The sequence below is a fragment of the Pristis pectinata genome, chromosome 7 (assembly GCF_009764475.1).
Source record: "Pristis pectinata isolate sPriPec2 chromosome 7, sPriPec2.1.pri, whole genome shotgun sequence".
NCBI classification, from domain to species: domain Eukaryota; kingdom Metazoa; phylum Chordata; class Chondrichthyes; order Rhinopristiformes; family Pristidae; genus Pristis; species Pristis pectinata.
In genome coordinates this window covers 94,455,906-94,475,089 of record NC_067411.1, presented here as the reverse complement: position 1 = coordinate 94,475,089, position 19,184 = coordinate 94,455,906, and the positions used below count along the sequence as shown (strand labels likewise).

At 37.7% G+C, this 19,184-nt stretch overlaps 1 protein-coding gene across 12 annotated transcripts in view; it reads right to left on the bottom strand.

Moving 5' to 3' along the window:
- Positions 1–19,184, bottom strand: part of kiaa0825 (KIAA0825 ortholog) — a 279,512-nt gene that overhangs the window by 88,838 nt on the left and 171,490 nt on the right. For 2 of the 12 annotated variants that reach the window (XM_052020309.1, XM_052020310.1), the window contains exon 20: positions 6,408–6,476. The exons of the other annotated variants lie outside the window; for them this stretch is intronic. In XM_052020309.1, the coding sequence (XP_051876269.1) occupies positions 6,464–6,476 (13 nt within the window). In that variant the 3' untranslated portion in view covers positions 6,408–6,463. Of the gene's footprint in view, positions 1–6,407; positions 6,477–19,184 lie in introns of those variants that run through there. 12 annotated transcript variants of the gene reach the window in all.

Genomic DNA, 19,184 nt, shown 5'->3' with positions numbered 1-19,184 from the left:
AGCCACTCTATCCAGATAAAGCAAAGCCAAACAAAGCACGCTTAACTGCATGCAGTAAACCATGCCCTCTGGTAGACACAGAAAAATTGCCTTTGTTCTATTCAAATTTTAAAACAGTGCAACATTTCATCTAGATTTGCTCTAACCATTATACTTTAAGTTTAAAACATCACCTATGCAACTATTAGTTAGAATCAGGTGCATGCTTTATAGTGTCTTCCCGTTTAATTTGCTGATATCTTTAAGGTGGATGGGACTTTTTTAGCAAAGAGAGTTCATACAACATTAGAGTTAAGTTAAAGTGTTTGAAATTGCCTCATATTCTGTAACTGTAATGAAAGTAAATTAGGAGAATCTTGTGAGTTTATAATATTTCAGTGGCTTGTGAAGAAGCAGGGCCAGTTACTATTGAATAACATTATTGTGTTGAGTGGATGTTAATGTTGTGAATGCCACAGCTGCATGGCATCCACAACATCATGACAAAGTATAATAGACTTTGAAATACCTTTCTGGATTGGAAATTTTGTTTACATACTGTACATCTAATCCCACTGAATGCCAGGAGACATACATATACAGATTATGCAGTCTCGCCAAAACATTTTGAAGCAAGAGAAATCAGCTTTTCAGATAATGAATCAATTACCCATTTCTTAGAATAAATACTTAAGTAGAAGACTCACACCTGAGTCAAATGTTGAAGGATGAACACCATAGTGATAGAATAACAAACAACGAAGAATGGTGCCTTTCTCGAAAGGGTCAACTGTGACTTTAGCCCTGCTCCAAACATCTCGAACGATCAGAGACATTTAAAAACAGTTGAAAGAAAACTCTTAAAGTTATTAACTAAAAACATAACAAATTAATTCACTTAAAACACAAATAACTGATGTAAATTATTTAAATTAATGGTAATACTTAATAAAAGTTAAAAGCAAACAGGTTCAATTATAATAACAAACAAAAATGCTGCAAAACTCAGCAGGTCGGGCAGCTTTTGTGGAAAGAGATACAGAGTTAATGCTTATCTTTCCACTGATGCTCTCTGACCTGCACATCATTTCCAGAATTTTTTGATTTTATTTCTGATTTCCAGCATCTGCAGTTTTTTGATTATCACCACCTTCAACTACTTTTCAAGGAAGGCCAGTGATGCTATACAAAAGGAATGTTGCTGAGCTAGTTGAACAAACATTAACTGTCTTAAAACAGAAAGGCTAAATGCAAAGGAAAGTCCATTGAATTCAATGGTGAGTTCAAGGACAGAACAGAAGATCAGATGTGGGTGTATCTTCTCTCCAGCACCTTCCACATTTCTGTGCTGCAATATGCTGGTGAGGAATGTGCTAACACACCCCACAACCAACCAATGGTTCACAATGGACAATCAACTAACTATCAACACAATCTGCCCCATTCTCAAGGAAAATGCCATAACAATTTCACCTCATAATGCTCTGGTTCTGGCAAAAGTTATTTTTCAGATCTGTTTGACTATGGCGGATGCATTCAAAGGAGAAGCAATAAAAAGCAATCTGCATTATAAAGTATAATGATACAACTTGGAAACTTGATGTTCCTATTAGGTGAATATCTAGGAAATGGATGTAAAATTCAAACGGCTATTTTCATGAAGAAAATTACCCCAAACTTACTTACAAGTGGGTACATCCTTCATCGATCACTCAGATCTGCAGGGCTCATACAATAGTGCAGAAGAATACAGCATATATATGGCCTATTGTGCCTTTGTTTGCACTTTAAAGAGCTATATAATTTGTGCCATTCTTTCACTCCTTCTACACAGTCCTGAAACATTTCCTTTATAAGATATTTATTCATTAGTCACATGTACATTGAAACACATAGTGAAATGTGTCTTTTTGCATTACTGAGAATGTTCTGGGGGCAGCCCGCAAGTGTCGCCACTCTTCCGGTGCTAACATAGCATGCCCACAGCTCCTAACCTGTACGTCTTCTTTTTTTCGACTGTGGGAGGAAACCGGAGCACCCGTAGGAAACCCACATAGACACATGGGGAGAACGTACAAACTCCTTACATATATTCAATTTCCTTTTGTAAATTACCGATGAATTTCTTCCAGAGCCTTCACAGGCTCATAACAAATTGTTATAAAAACAATACCTAATCTCCCTTTTCCTAATATCTTTAATGTGTGTTCTCTGGTTACCAACCCACCCACCATAACAATACACTTAATAATTTTAAACATTGTGTTACATTTTTCCTTAACACTCTCTACTCTAAGCAGTTTAATCTCAACTTCTCTATCCACATTACAAAAAAAAATTATGCTGGTATGATTCTAGTAAACTTTTCTGCACTTTCTTCAAGATCATGAAATTGTTTCTAAAATATAGAGCTTCTATTTACATGCAATATGTCATAACTACCTTGCTTTTGTAAACTGTGCCTCTATTTATGAAACTAAGAATTTCCAATATTTACTTTAAAGACATTAAGAGGTTCATCAGCTTTGTCCTGCCACCTTTGAAGATTTATGTACACAGCCAAAACCTTTGGCTCCTGCACAGCTTTCAAAATTATACCATTTTGCTGTGACTCCTCTTTAATTCCCCAAATGATCACTTTCCATTTCAATGCATATAATTTCAGCCAACACATTCTTGTCTATTTCATCAGTTCATTTGTATACTTTTGAAGTATTCTACCATGTTATTGACAAAATGTTGGTTTGTTTGTGCATTGGATGACTGGTTTCATATTGATTTGTTTATTGGACTGAAACAGTTCATGAAAAATCACTATTAGAACATGTTTTAAGGTAAAATCAGAATTGCCTTTCTTCAAACAGGAGCCTCAATTGAAGGGAAAATGGGCAGGAAATACACCTGTGATACCATGCAGTAATTATCTGAACTACACTCCCAACCAGCATGGATCCAAATTCAGAGCTCAGCTGCACAAAATTTACCCCTGTTGAATCCTGCTTATCTCTGCTGAAACACTGCCATCAATGACATATCACATACAAAAACTCTTATTGTTGTTGTTTATATAGTATAAATAATATTTTAAATTCCATACAAATCATCAACTTTGAAAAAAATAATTTTAGAAAAAATACTATTTGCATTTTTACCATGCAATTATGTGAACAGGGTTCAGACATCTCAGACGAGTGAATATAGATTAAAAAATTGAAATGAACCTTTCAGAAATAAAGTTAGGGATCATTTATACATGCAGGGAACAGTTAGTCTCACATGTGTTGTCTTCAGGAAGTTGAAATCTATCATGAAGAACTTGGGAATGTCAACATAATTTTATGAAAAGAAAATTGTGTTTGATAAAACTAACAGAATTTTTTGCGGAATCCAACTAGCAGTGTAAACATGGGGTAAATAATGGATGTAATATATCTGGATTTTTAAAAAGCTTGTGATAATGCACCATGCACAAGGTTGTTATTTATGATTTACAGGATCAGTAGTAACAGTCTGTTATTAGCAGAATGCCATAGGGATTAGCACTAGGCCATCACTAATCAAATATATTAATGGCTCATGCAAAATGTTTTCTAATGAAACAAAACTACAAGGAACAGTGGGCTGTGATGAGGATGTGAAAAGACAACAGAGATATAAACAAGTTGGCAAGTAGATAGCAGATGAAGTATAATGTGAGAAAATATGGTATGCATTCAGTAAGGAAGGATGGAAAATAGCATATCTTTTAAGTGATGAAAACCTAATAAATATTGATGCGCTGAGGGATTCCAGTTTGCTGATTCAAGAAACTAAAAAAGTAATAAGGCAAGTACAACAAGAAATTAGGAAGGCAAATAATATGTTGATCTTCATTGTAAGGGGATTGGAGTACAAAAGTCATGAAGTCTTGCCGAGGCACAAAGCTTTGGTGAGATCTTCTTTGGAGAACTATGAGCAATTTTGCTGTTACATCTAAAGAAGAATATATTTGCTTTTGTATCTGTGCAGCATTAGATTAACTGGCTTGAATTCTGAGAAAAAGGTCTATCCAATGAGGAGAGATTGCGTTAGTTTTCCCTACGGTCAGGAGAGATTAGAAGAAAGAAAGGTTGTCTGATTGAGATATACAAGATTCTGAAAGATTGACAGAGCACATGCCAAGAGGTTGTTATCACTCTCAGGATAAGAAGTCAGCCACTTAGCATTGAGATGAAAAGAAATTTCTTTATATAGAGAATTGTAAATCTTTGGAACTCTCTATCTCAGAGGACTGAGGAGGCTCAGTTACTGAGAATATTCAAAGATGAGACTGATAGATATTTGGACCTTAGGGAGTCAGATATGGAAATAGGACAAGAAAGTGGACGAGACACAGGATCAGTTATGATCTAACTGAATGCTACAGCTGACTCAAGAGGCAAGACAGCCTCTACTTTCATTATAATTTTAAATTCTTAAATGGTTAGAAATATCGAACAGGTTAATTTTAAATCTACATTTTGTTACAGATTGGCTATGATCTCAGTGACTGTTGGAAAAAGATTGCTAAATAGTCTTCCCTTGTTCTTATGTACCTCTCAGAGAATGCTAAATATTAATTGTGAAAGTAAACCTGTAACCACTTATTGATGTTATAGTAATTACAAGATTAAAAGTCACTTCCAGCCAATTTACCTTACTAAAGTCCTGTTGAACATTTGGAGACTGGTATCTAAGGAGATGTCCCACATTTGTCAAAGAACAGCCAGACATCATCTTACTCAGAGAATTATTCAGTCAACTAACAAGCCTGGATCCTCCATAATAACCTTGGGATACGTCCTATCCCATAGTAAGAAACAACAACCAGAAATGGCAGTATAATGGTTTTGAAGTAGGAGACAGCAGTCCTCAACATTGAATACAGACCCCATAAAGCCTTGGTGCATCCAGTCAAACATGCGCAAGAAAACACCTCCTGATTACCACCGACCGTCCTCTTTCACCTAATAAATCAGTACTCATCCGTGTTGGAAAAAGTACTGAGAGAACAAACTGCACTCTAGTTTGGGGATTGTGATGGATGGCAAACTGGGTCTCAGAACAATTTTTTTTTCAAACTTTTTATTAGTTTTCAAATTAATACAGATTAATATATAACATCAATGTTTGTACATGTAATACAAAGAGATCAAGAGAACAATCATGGCATAGATAATCATAAAGAACAATATATAAAAAAAATCTGTAGATCCCTTGATCTCTTAGTAAATGAATATAATATAAAAAGAAAGGAAAGAAAAAGATTTCTCATATATATAAAAGAAAGAGAAAAAAATCCCCAAATCAATAAGAAAAATTATAAACAATATATCAAACCAAACTAAACAGAAAAATTTCAAGAAGAACAAAGAAGAGAGGGAAAAAAAGACTGGACTGAAATTTCTCAGTAGAAACAGAGCAATATTATGTCGTCAACTCCGTTCCTCTAAATTGGAGAATTATTGAAAGGGGATCTATATCATGTGAAAATATTGAATAAATGGACTCCAAATATCTTCAAATTTAAGCGAAGGATCAACAGTACCACTCCTAATTTTTTCCAAGTTTAAACATGATATAGTTTGAGAGAACCATTGAAAAGTAATAGGGGGTATTGGATCCTTCCATTTAAGCAAAATGGATCGTTTGGCCACTAATGTAACAAAGGCAATCATACGGTAAGTGGAAGCAGATAAATGGCCAGAGTCTATCCTTGCTAATCCAAAAATTGCAGTGATAGGGTGAGGTTGTAAATCAATATTCAATACAGTTGAGATAATGTTAAAAATGTCTTTCCAATATTTTTCCAAAAGAGGACAGGACCAAAACATATGTGTCAAAGAAGCCACATTCGATTTACATCTGTCACATATAGGATTTATATGGTGATAAAAACGGGCTAGCTTATCTTTTGACATATGGGTGCTGTGGACCACCTTAAACTGTATCAAAGAGTGTCTGGCACACATTGAAGATGTATTAACTAAATGAAGAATTTTCTTCCATGTCTCTGTAGATAAAGATGTCTGGAGTTCACTTTCCCATTCATTCTTAATTTTGTCCAGTGGTTCTGGACATATTTTCATAATTAAATCATAGATTATCGCTATCAAGCCCTTCTGATAAGGACTAAGACCTAAATTTTTTTCCATAATTTCAGTTTTGTAAGGTGTTGCAAAAGAGGGTATAGTAGCTTTTAAAAAATTTCTAATCTGCAAATATAGAAAAAAGTGCGATCTAGACAAATTGTATTTAGAACAAATTTAATAGGCCTAATATTTATATTTGAAATACTTTTGTCTCTGTGCTGCACCAACATTTTTATAATCAATGACAAAATTTCAGCACAAAATTGTTGCTTGAAGTTAGCTTTCTTCAGTGAGTGTTATATTACCTTTGCTAGCTGGGCTACTAGATAGTGCAATTTGCTGGGAGCAAAGGAGATTCTTCTGCAAGGATATCTTCATAAGGAAATCCTATGTCAAAAGGAAATAAGGAAATGTGACAATGATATGAGTTAACATTAATGCGGATTCAAAACGAACTGGTTTAGGTGGGAATGGGACAAGGAGGCTGCAGCTCTTTTATTAAAAAAAAGGTACAGCAGACAGTGCTGCTGTCTCACACCTCCAGCAAACTGGGTTTGATCAAGACCTCCAGTGCTATCTATGTGGAGTTTGCACGCTCCAGCTGTGATTGTGTGGGATCTCCTGGAGTGCTTTGATTTCCTCCCACATCCCAAAGAAATATGAGAATAATTAGAAGGAAGAATCAGTTGAATCTTCACTAAAGAGCCAATTAATAATTTCTGTGTTGCAGATCATCAGTACCCTGGTGAAGGCATTGAAGTTGCAAGTATCAACAGGAGTGGGATGAGTGTGAAGTTGATGCAAGGAACAAATCCAGAAGGGTGCCATGTATTTTCAGAGATTCATTGAATTACATTCAACAAAGTTGAGTATATTTTTACAGCAGTAGCTTCTTTTCCAATACCAACAGTTTTAACTTTGGTGTTCTTCAATAATCCTTCCTCAGATCCCTCTTACATCTCAAATATATGCTGCGCCCCTCAGTAACATCACTCAAAAGTACACCTGTATTCATATGTACAGTCCTGGCAGAAAGAACTTACAAACATACAAAATAGCAGCAGGAGTAGGTCATCTGTCCGTCCAAGCCAGCTGCATCTTTCTTTTTTAAGATCAGTGCCATTTTCAGCACTACTCCCATATCCCTTGATTCATTTAATATCCAGTAATCTATTGATCTCTGGTTTGAAGGAACTATATGGTTTTCTGGGGTAGAGAATTACAAAGGTCCACCACCCTCTGAGTGAAGAAATTGCTCCCATCTCAGTCCTAAACAGCCGAGCCCTTATTCTGAAGGGACCATCTTCTTTGGATCTAGCCTCTTGAGCCCTTAAGAATTTTATACATTTCAATATTTATTTTGCCCCTGCAACCGGTGTACTGAATCTTTATTATACGCATTCTATGGTAATTACATCCTTACTTGGGTAAGGAGACCAAAACTGTACACAATACTCTAGATACAATCTCACCAAGGCCCTATACAATTGCAATAATGCTTCCTTAATCCTGTATTCAAGTACTCTCCTAATAATGGCTACCATTTGCCAACTTAATTGCTTGCTACTCCTGCATGTTGGCCTTCATCAACTTTTGTACAAGCAAACTGAGGCCGGTTTGAACATCAACACTACCCAATCTTTCACCATATAACAAATACTGCACTCTTCTGTTATGCACATCAAAATGGATATCCTTACATTTTTCCTCATTATGTTCCAACTGCCATGGGAACATCTATCTCCCCATTCTCTCAGCTTGTTCATATCCAATATCTACCTCACTACTAAGTCTTTTGATCTCTTCTTCATCTCTAAGTTCCAGACGCAGTTCTATGATTGGAGCAAAATGCTTCTACTCGTATATTCAATCCTCTTGCAATAAAAGGCAATGTATCATTTGCCATTCTAATTGTCTATTGAACCTACATGTCAGTCTTCAATGATTCATGTTCAAAGACACCAGGGCCCTTTGAACATCTGAACCATTCTATCTCTCATCATTTAAAAAAATATACAATGCCTTTCCATTTTTCTACCAAAGTGGATGAAAATTAATATTAATATTTCCAAATTACATTCCACCTGCCATGTTCTTGCCCATTCACTTAGCTTGTCTATATCCCCCAAATCTTCTCTGAAAGCTCCTTATAGACTATACTACCATCTAGTCCTCAGAAGTCTAAATTGTGTCCATACCAGATGTACAGATATGTCACAACATTTGCCATATTAATGAAGGAGACAGCATTTGCAGTAAACATCACTGAAAATAGCAAATAGATCAGTGTCAACTGGTGCATATCATTAATCTTATGCCACCACAAGCTTAAAATCACACAGCAGAACCTGCATTGAACAAAAAGAAGAATCTCCAGCAGAGTTATTGAAAGGGATCTTCTACTACTTATAGGTTAATTGTGGCAGCCAGACGAAGTCAAGCAACGAAGAATTTTTAAGCGTATAATAGTTTCTAATATTATTTCTAATTGTAAATGTCTACAGAGTGTGCCTTGGCAGGAATTAATGAAGGTTGTGAAGACATCAAAGTTCCTGCACAAACATGAGTGCATTGGTAGGTATTCCCCCTAGTGGTGCAGCATGACTGAGAGAATGAAGGGAAACACCCTCAGAAGGTCATAAATTCATAGAGTCATAGAGCTGTACAGCACCACAACCGGCCTTTGGCACACTACATCTATGCCAACCTTTATGCCCATCTACCCTAATCATATTTCCTAATTCTTCTATGCCTCACCTATTTAATTGCCAATCTATATGTCTCTTAAATGTCGTGATTATATCTGACTTCACCACCTCCTGTTATAGATGGTCGTAGCACCCAAGGCATTCAAGAATTATGGATATCCTTACTGAAATTGACCACTGTTCCTAATATAATTATAACCTCAGATCAGTAAAAGGACTACAATTCTCGTTGTGAAGGCTTGTAGTTGAGCTGATCTGTTTGGAGGGATGTAATTAGAAGGAGATGAATAAGAACAGAGAGAAAAAAAAAGACAAAAATAATGCCGCAACCAATATAAAACATTGCAGTTACTGGAATTCTAAAGTAAAAGAGTTTGCTGGAAATATTCAGCAGATCAGGTAGCACCAGAGGAGTATGGAAAACTGAGTTACTGTTGATGTAATATCTGTACAGTTCAAATACAAACTCGCAAGGCTGGTTATCTGAAATTGTTGAATCCAATATTGAGACCTGAGGGCTATTATCTGCCTTGTCAAAAGTTGAAATGCTGTTTCTAAAGCTTTATTTTTCCTACCTTGACTCTATTCTTCCTCCCGATCTCAAGTCTCTTCCTACTTAAAGTTGTGACAGTTCTGATGCTCTATGCCATTTCAACAGTTTCCTTGTTCCAATCTGCTAATTTTCACCATGGATGTGCAGTCCTTCTACACCTCCATTCCACACCAGAATGGTCTCAACTTCCTTGAACAGAGGCCCAACAAGTCCCCCTCCACATCTGCCCTCCTTTACCCCTGAACTCATTCTCATGTTGGACAATTCAACTCCCCCTACTTCCTCCAAAGCAATGACATAGCTATGGAAACCTACATGTTTCCAGATTATGACTGTCTCTTTATGGAACACAAGGTACTGATCTTTTTCAGTCCTATTTAGGTCCCTTCCCTTCAGTATTTTATTGGTACATTGCTGACAGTATCAGTACTGCCAATTTGTACCTTCCTTTCATTTTAATGTGATCAATCTCTTACCTGTCATGAATTTTCTATCTTTATTTCAGTGCATAGGTTGGAAACAAATATCCATTATATGCTGTCTTGACTACTCCTCTTCCCAACTTGTCTCCTGTAAGGACTCCACCTTTTAAACAGTGACAGACTGGGAAATGTTCAAAGGGATCCAGATGTCCTTGTACATATGTCACTGAAGGCTAACAAGCAGGTGTAGCAATCAGTTAAAAGGTAAAATAGAAAGCTGGCATTTGTTATAGGAAGATTCAAGCATAGAACTGAAGAGATCTTATTGCAATTATATTGGATCTTACTTAGACCACACCTAGAGTATTGTGCTCAGTTTTTGTTTCTCTACCTGAAAAAAAGATATATTTTCCATAGAGGGTGTGCAGCAAAGGTTTGCTAAATTATTTCCTGAGATGATGGGTTTGTGGTATGAGGAGAGATTGAGCCAACCAGACATGTATTCCCTATAATTTATAAGAATGAGAAATAATGTCATTGAATGACTGGAATGCACTGCCAGGGATGGTGGTAGAGGCTGATACAATGGGGATATTTAAAAGACTCTCAGATAGGCACATGGAAAGAAGTAAAATGGAGGGTTAAGGGCCATGTAGGAGGGAAGGGTTAGATTGATCAGGGAGCAGGTGTTTACATAGGTCGGCACAACATCATGGGCTGAAGGGCCCGTACTATGCTGTACTTTTCTATGTTCTATGAAACAAACAGAATTTTTACAGGGCTTGATAGGCTGGGGACATGGTGGATGTTTTCCCAACAGAGGGATCTCAAACCAGGGGTTAAAAGGATCAAAGTGAAGGGTAGCTCATTTAGGACTGAGCTGAGGAGAAATATCTTCATGCAGTGGATGGTGAACCTTTGGAATTCTCTATCCTTGACAGCAATGCAGCTGTGGAGGCTGAGTCCAACATAGCTTGAGGAACAGCAGCTTACTTTCTGACTAGGCACATAACATCCCTCAGATCTCAAAAACAAATAACTTCAGATAACCAGCAATTTCTGTTTGCATCAGAACTGGTCAGTTCTAAGCACAAGCCATCAACCTGCAAATCCCTCTAACTTCACAGATGCTATCTAAACTACTGAGCATTTCCTGCATTCTCTATACTTCAGATTTCCAGCTTTGGTTGTGCTGTATATCTCACAGTTTCAGAGAATCATAGTAACGTACAACACAGAAACTTTTGCCTCACCTCGTGTATGCTGACAATGATGCTTACCTATGCTAATCCCATTTGCCTACATTAGGCCCATTTCCCTCCACACTTTATCTATCCAAGTACCTGTCCAAACACCTTTTAAGTGTTATAACTGTATCTGCCTCCACCAGCTCCTCTGGCAGCTTGTTCCAAATATTCACCACCCTCTGTGTTAGAAACACATCCCACAGATCTCCAGTTTCAGCAGTTTTTATCTCTCTCCATCTTCATTCATCTCTTTCTATTTACCTCTTCCAGATAGATGAGCTGTAACTAACAAGGCTTCACCACTCTCCTTCAGATGCTGTTCCCACCATTTGCGTCATTCATTCTCTCACAATGTCCACTCTATAACAGACATTCCCGTTGTTCTCTCTGCCACTCCACTTCCCTCCAACTTAAACCATGGTTGATTTCTAACCTTTTCTAGTTCTGATGGAAGGTCGTCAACCTAAAACATTAACTCTTTTTTTCTCCCTTTGCCGATGTTGCCTGATCCCTGGGTATTTCAGCATTTATTTGTCCTTATTTTCCTTGGCGTTGTCTAATGACAAAGACTATGTCCCTTGAGCTTCTACAGGGAACCATAGAACAATACAACACAGTACAGCCCTTTTGCCCACCATGTTGTGCCGACCTTTAAACCACACCTAAGACTATCTAACCCCTTCCTCCCACATATCCCCCTATTTTAAATTCCTCCATATGCTTATCTAACAATTTCTTGAACTTGACCAACGTGTCTGCCTCCACTACCACCCCAGGCAGCACATTCCATGTCCCAACCACTCTCTGGGTGAAAAACTTCCCTCTGATATCTCCCTTGAACTTCCCACCCATTACCTTAAAGCCATGCCCTCTTGTATTAAGCATTGGTGCCCTGGGAAAGAGGCGCTCACTGTCCACTCTATCTATTCCTCTTAATATTCTAAAGAATTCACAATGTGACAAGGGGACAACTCTTTGGTCCCTGAGAGGACAAATCTTGCTATGATTTTGCCTGTGGCAAACAGGAGGGATACCCTCTGTAGTTATTGCAATCAGATTTGTCTCCTTTCATGAAGGGAGTCACAACTACAGTGTTCACTAAAGTAGAGGTGAAAAAGGCCTTAGACAAAAAAAATCCACCACCAACTTGCTTCTGCTGCACAATACACCTCTAATGAGCTCCTGGAAAATGTGCATCATTTATCATAGCTCAAGGGACACCATAAGTGAAGGTAGACATCAAGGATGAAATTCACCATTGCCTTCCATATCGCACAGATTTTAGTCATTTGAGGAAAAGTTGTCTGATGTTCAAGATTTCAAACCCAGCACAAACCTAAGTTTAGGATTAAGGTCTTTACATTCAAACAGGTAACTGCAATGCCACTCCCCACTATCATCTTGTGACGTAGACCACATATTACAGGCAAATTTAAGCACTGGAGAGGTAGAATCAATCCACCAAATCCTTCAAATCTACTGACCGAATAACCAAACTAATGTCAGTGCCCTTTCTGAGGCTCCAGTTACATTAAGCCAGGTCCAATGAATGGGCAACATTGGTAAAAAAAAAATTGGTAAATTGGTTTATTATTGTCACATGTACCGAGGTATAGTGAAAAACTTGTCTTGCGTACTGTCCATACAGATCATTTCATTACAACAGTACATTGAGGTAGTTCAAGGTAAAAACAATAAAAGAATGCAGAATATAGTGTTACAGTTACAGGGAAAGGCAGACAATAAGGTGCAAGATCAAAACAAGATAGATTGTGAGGTCAAGAATCCATCTTATCGTACCAGGGGACCATTCAATAGTCTTATAACAGTGGGATAGAAGCTGTCCTTGAGCCTGGTGGTACATACTTTCAAGCTTTTGTATCTTCTGCCCAATGGGAGGAGGAAGAAGAGACAATGTCTGGGGTGGGTGGGGTCTTTGATTATGTTGGCTGCTTTACTGAGGCAGCGAGAAGTATAGACAGAGTCCACGGAGGGGAGGCTGGTTTCTGTGATGTGTTGAGCTGTGTCCGCAACTCTCTGCAGTTTCTTAAAGTCATGGGCAGAGCAATTACCATACCAAGCTGTGATGCATCCAGATAGGTTGCTTTCTATGGTGCATCGATAAAATTGGTGAGGGTCAAAAGGGGTATGCCAAATTTCCTTAGCCTCCTGAGGAAGTAGAGGTGCTGGTGAGCTTTCTTGGCTGTGGTGTCTACATGGTTGGACCAGAACAGGCTATTGGTGATGTTCGCTCCTAGGAACTTGAAGCTCTCAACCCTCTTGACCTCAGCACTGTTAATGTAAACAGGAGCATGTGCACTGCACCCTTTCCTGAAGTCAATGACTAGCTCTTTTGTTTTGCTGATACTGAGGGAAGGGTTGTTGTCATGACACCATGTCACTAAGCTCTCTATCTCCTTCCTGTACTCCAACTCAATGTTATTTGAGATACAGCCCACTACAGTGGTATTATCTGCAAACTTGTAGATGGAGTTAGAGCAGAATCTGGCCACACAGTCATGAGTGTATAGAGAGTGGAGTAGGGTGCTGAGAATAATTGTGCTGGAGGTGTTGCAGCCTATCCTTACTGATTGCAGTCTGTTGATCAGGAAGTGAAGGCTCCAGTTGCAAAGGGAGCTGTTGAGTCCCAGGTCTCAGAGTTTGGTTGGTATTATAGTATTGAAGGTAGAGCTATAGTCAATAAACAATAGTCTAACGTAGGTGTCTTAACTGTCCAGATGCTCCAGAGATGAGTGTGGGGACAGTGAGATGGCGTCCGCCGTAGACCTGTCTCAGCGGTAGGCGAATTGCTATGGGTCGAGGTTGTCTGGGAGGCTGGAGTTAATGTGTGCCACGACCAGACTCTTGAAGCACTTCATGATGGTGGATGTCAGAGCCACCGGGCAGTAGCCATTAAGGCATGCTACCTTGATTTTCTTAGGTACTGGGATGATAGTGGTCTTCTTAAAGCAGGTGGGAACCTCAAATTGAAGCAGGGAGAGGTTAAATATGTCTGCAAATACCCATGCCAGCTGATCTGCGCAGGATCCTCACGTTTCACCTTCTGTTTGTACGCAGGGAGAAGAAGCACATCCTGGTGGTCTGATTTGCCAAAGTGTGGGTGGGTGTTGCTTGATAGGTGTCTTTGATGGTTGTGTAGCAATGGTCAAAGGTGTTTAGATGCCTGGTGGGACAGGAAATGTGCTGGTAGTATTTTGGTAAAATTCTTGAAGTTGGCCTGGTTGAAGTCACCGGCTATGAAGAGGGCCTCAGAGTATCCAGTTTCAAGGCTTTTGATCACAGAGTATAGTTCATTGAGAGCAGGCTTCATGTTGGTCTGGGGTGTGATGTAGACTGCCGTCAGGTTAGTTGAAGTGAACACCTGTGACAGGTAGTATGGATGACACTTCATTGTTAGATATTCCAAGTTGGGTGAGCAGGAACTTGCCTGGACCAAGCACTACGAGGAGTTGATTAGGAAGCAGACCCCACCACCTCTTTCTTTGCCCGAGGATGCTCTCTAGTGGATTGAGAAGCCCTCAGAGGATGGTCCATCTAGTGGATTGAGAAGCCCTCAGGTTGATTGGTGCAGTCATTGTGTATATTGTACCTAACACCAGACTTCAACCTTTACACCGAGCTCAATTACAGCAAGAGACTACCAGGTAGACAGAGGAAATGATTCAAAGATGTTCTCAAAGATTCCCACGAACTCATGGGAATCCTTAATCCGTGAATGCTCAAAATTAGAGCAAGAACATTCTTGATGGCACTGAGAACCTTGAGTATTGCACTGAGAACCTTGAGCCCCCGCATTGGTAGCACACAGAAAACCAGTGTGAAATGTGGAAAGAGCGCATCACCTCTAAAACAAACCTCCCTTCCTGCCCCATCAAGATCTGTAGCAGAGTCTGCTGGTCTCTCATCAGCCACTTCAGAACCCAGAAAACTAGTATGGAGGCAAGTTACCCTCCATCCTGCTATATTGCCTAAAAAGAAAAGACGCAAAGTTATTCCGGTCACTGCAGCATGTCTGACTTGATGAGAACAGCAGGTATACATTCATATAGTGTGATATGAGTGTGAAGTTGCAATGTAACTGGTTGATTACAGGAGTGACAGAAGATATGACTATTAGATGTAATTGTGATTGATAGAGGTTGTTGGTAGTTGAATGATGTGGGTGTTGGGAATTAAGTAACCTTTGACATTTAGCCCAATTGCTAGTATATGACATTTTAAGAAGTATTCACAGACCCTGTACACATATGATATCACTAAACTTCTAGCAGCTTTACATCTGGATCCCATGGTTGATTCCTGGCATTGACCAGCATATGTATCCACAACGATAGATTACTCAACGTGCATCTAGTGAGCTTTCTCATTCTCAATGGATACAGGACTTCGTCCCTGCTTTTCACTTCCTCTGTCAAGGCCAATCTAAAGTGTTCAAAAACCCTGGAGTTTGCTCTCTTCCTTGCTGAGACCCTCTTCACCATTTTCTCAGCTAGATTCTCTTGTAGAACAACTCCCAATATCTGCTTCAGCTACAATGCACCTCATCTTTAAGAGATATAGATTAACTATAAACAGTACAGGGTACATTTATCTGATAGAAGCCACTCACAGTATTGACATTTACAAATGTGTTCAGTACTCATTAGCATGATTTGTGCTGGCTGGACAATGAAATTATTATAACGAGCAGGCAGCATGGAGTTGGCATGCTGCTTGCATCGCATTGAACAGACATGCATTGCAATCACCATGTCTGATTCTGGGAGTAATCAAATAAGCCTACAGAACTAAGCAGTACAATTTTGTTTTGGACAAGATATCTATACACCTTTATTCTACAAACTGGACTTATTCAGCTTAAACAATAGGCAGACCTGGTCTCCATTTTTCCATCTTATGACACTACAACATTTGTAAAAAGCGCAAATGATTTTATAATGAATGACACTGAAAAAATATTAAATAACAGCTTTTTCTAAAGATAAGCTTAATAATTAAATAGTGGAAATGAGCAGAGCGTTCAAAGGATGCGTTCCAAGGCATTGATTAGATTGCCACTAACTTTGTGTTTTGACACCTTCGTTGTTCTTGGTATTATAGTGTCTCTTGTGCATCTCACAAAAGAGGCATTTTACTACGTCTTTGCACAAACAGCATTTATGAAAGGGACTGTCAAGCTTGCAAGCCAAAAAAAAGAGTCTCATTTGGATTTCAAGTAAAGAAACTTGGTGCATTTCATTTCAATGTATATGAACCTCTGAGAAAATAAGATGGGTTAAGATTCTCATCCCTGCTAATTTATTGAAATAGATTCAGTTTGCTTTTGTAATCTATAACGTGCATTTTTTCATACAAGGGAACATTACCATAGTCCCAATAAGTAAATAAGTTGTGCTGCTATGTGCACATACGTTAGATGAATGGTACACGAGTTTCTCAGTAAATTTCTTTTAAATGGTAAAAAGATACATTTCAATAAAGACCACCCTGTTGAATATTTTATAGTTTGCTTTTAAAAGCCCCAGAGTTAGAGTATTTTCCAAATTGAACAGTTTTTTTAGTAACTTGGATACACTGACAATAAAGTAATTGAAGAACAAATAGTCTCAAACAAAAAATAAAACACAAAAGCTTTTATGAGACTACTGGATCCATAGATTTTAACCTCTAATATACCACCTTTAAATTTACTGTGGAAGAATTCAAACATTAAGAATTCTATTACCTTATTATGTACCCTGTTGACCCATCAATACCCACTCACTCTTCATCAGAATCAGAATAGAAGTGGGCCATTTTTTGGATAAGCTATTATACCAAGGCTCTTCTCAGGTGAATTTAAAAGTCCCCCAGCACTATTATGAAGAGAACTAAGAGCTGCCTCCCATACCCTGACCAATATTCATCCCTCACTCAACATCACTGATGAAATAGTTACCTGGTTATTATTACTTTTCTCTATGTTGGAGTTTGCTGTGTACAAGTTGGCCACTGCATTCTGCCCATTACAATAGTTAATACATTTTCAAAGGAAAAAAAACACATTTTCAGTGACTGTAAAGTGCTTTGGAACATCCTGAGGTTGTGAAAGGCAATATATGGGTACTTTTCTTTTGCAGTATTTTGAAAAACATGGTGTAACTCAGCGAAACAAGCTTAATGTATAAAGATATAGGTTCTCTCCCTTGGTTCACCAAAATAATCCAAACATGTAAAAAGACTTGTATTTGGAAACAGCTATGACTGTCACGTTACTACATTCCTATAAACCAGAAATTACAAATCAATTTAATGTAAGAACTGTACAACAATAAATTAAACCAGTGTCCTTTCCCCATGACTGTAGGTCCCAAGTGATAAGTATGTTCAAGTCACTGAATAATACAATTTATTCGATCAAATCTTCATAAACACTGTATAAATTATATTGCTTCTCGGCCTTCATTTTATAAAATTCAAGTAGTATACACACACCTAAATAATATTTTCACATTTAAGAGAGTGTTGTTTAGTTTTACTATTGCCCACATAATTTAAAAAATACAATTGTAATGACATGTTATAAACAGAGTGGTCCATGAAAGTCTGTGAATTTTTATTTCTTCTAGGGATTCCAACTAAAACTTATTCTGATTTCCTGCAGACGAGTTACATAGTTGTCATTTTTGGAGAAATAAGTAAATCACCCAGCTTCCTGTGAAATATGCAATATTAGTATTGAATGTGAAGTTAGTGTTTGATAAACTGAATGCAGTGTCAGTGTCACAAACACTATACAACATATCTTGAATGACTAGCTTGACAAATTAACTTTCTCATATAATGAAACTTAAATAAAATGTGTTTATTTTACTTATGCCTTGATATAGTTTTCTATTAAACTAATCTTTCAATCCTTCAAGACATTTTGTGCTTTCATTTCTTTAGTCAATCACCTACACCTTTATACTTTTTTGAGAAAATATGGCATTATATAATTGATTCCGGATTTTTAAAATAAAAACACCCAAAGCATTTCATCAATAAATTAGGATTGGCTGATTTACTGTAATAGTGATAGTCTTGAAAACTCTAATTAATAAAAAGACTTGGAATAAAAGAATACTATAGCACATTTCAGTAAATCATATCTTTTCTAGTGCCTTGTTAAATGCTGACCTAATAATACATCTTTTGTAGAGAATCCTAAGTTTAATTTCAGAAGTGCAAACGCCATGTAATTGCTGAGTAATGAAGCAACTGTCTCTGAATCTGTTCATTACCATCAACTTTGAATAAATACTAAAATAGACGGGAGAAAAATGGGGGAGGGGTTGCAGTTAGATACTGGCCTTTCACCTCTGAACCTTGCATTTAATTTTAGTGAAGACTTAGACGATGAAAGCATGCTCTGTCAACTGGCTGCAAGGGTTTTTTGTGAAATTTGCCATCTGAATCCAGTTCCTAGTAATAACATAACTGTTCCTAAATTCAACATTGACGGGAAATCTTAATAAAAGGTCAAGGTATAGCTAGCCTGAGAAATAAAAGAAAAATCTTATACCATTATATTTGGAGACACTTTTTTTTAAAATTGTGGTCCAAGCACGTTGTTACAGCACAGCAGAGCCAGTTCTGTGTGATGCTAACAATGGATAATAAAATAGGAACAGTATTATTGCCAGCATTAACATCCCTCTGTCTGTAGTACACAGAGATAAATAGAAGAATTATTTATATAGTTATGGCAAAAATAAAATTTTACAGTACATGAAAATTCTGAAAATATATATCATCCGACATTCTTTACAGTACATTAAACTCAAAGTAGAAGATAAATCATACACTCAGATGTGCAGTGTTAAATGTGAGATGGGGGCGGGGGAGGTGAGGTAGGTTACCAGTTTTTTTGGAAGAGTGTAAAAGTCAAACCAATGAAAATTATGAATTGTGCAACTTTAATTCATAAAAATATTTTTTCACATTTGTTTTAAATTTAACTGTTAAAAAAATAACAGAATGCATGTGAGACAAAAATTTAATTTCCTTTGCACAATTCCAGTGGCCTTGCCATTATAACAGGAAGATGGATGCACCATTTGTTTTAGCTTATGTTTTCAATTGCAGGACGGACAGAAAACAGACACCTGATCTTTGATGCTCTA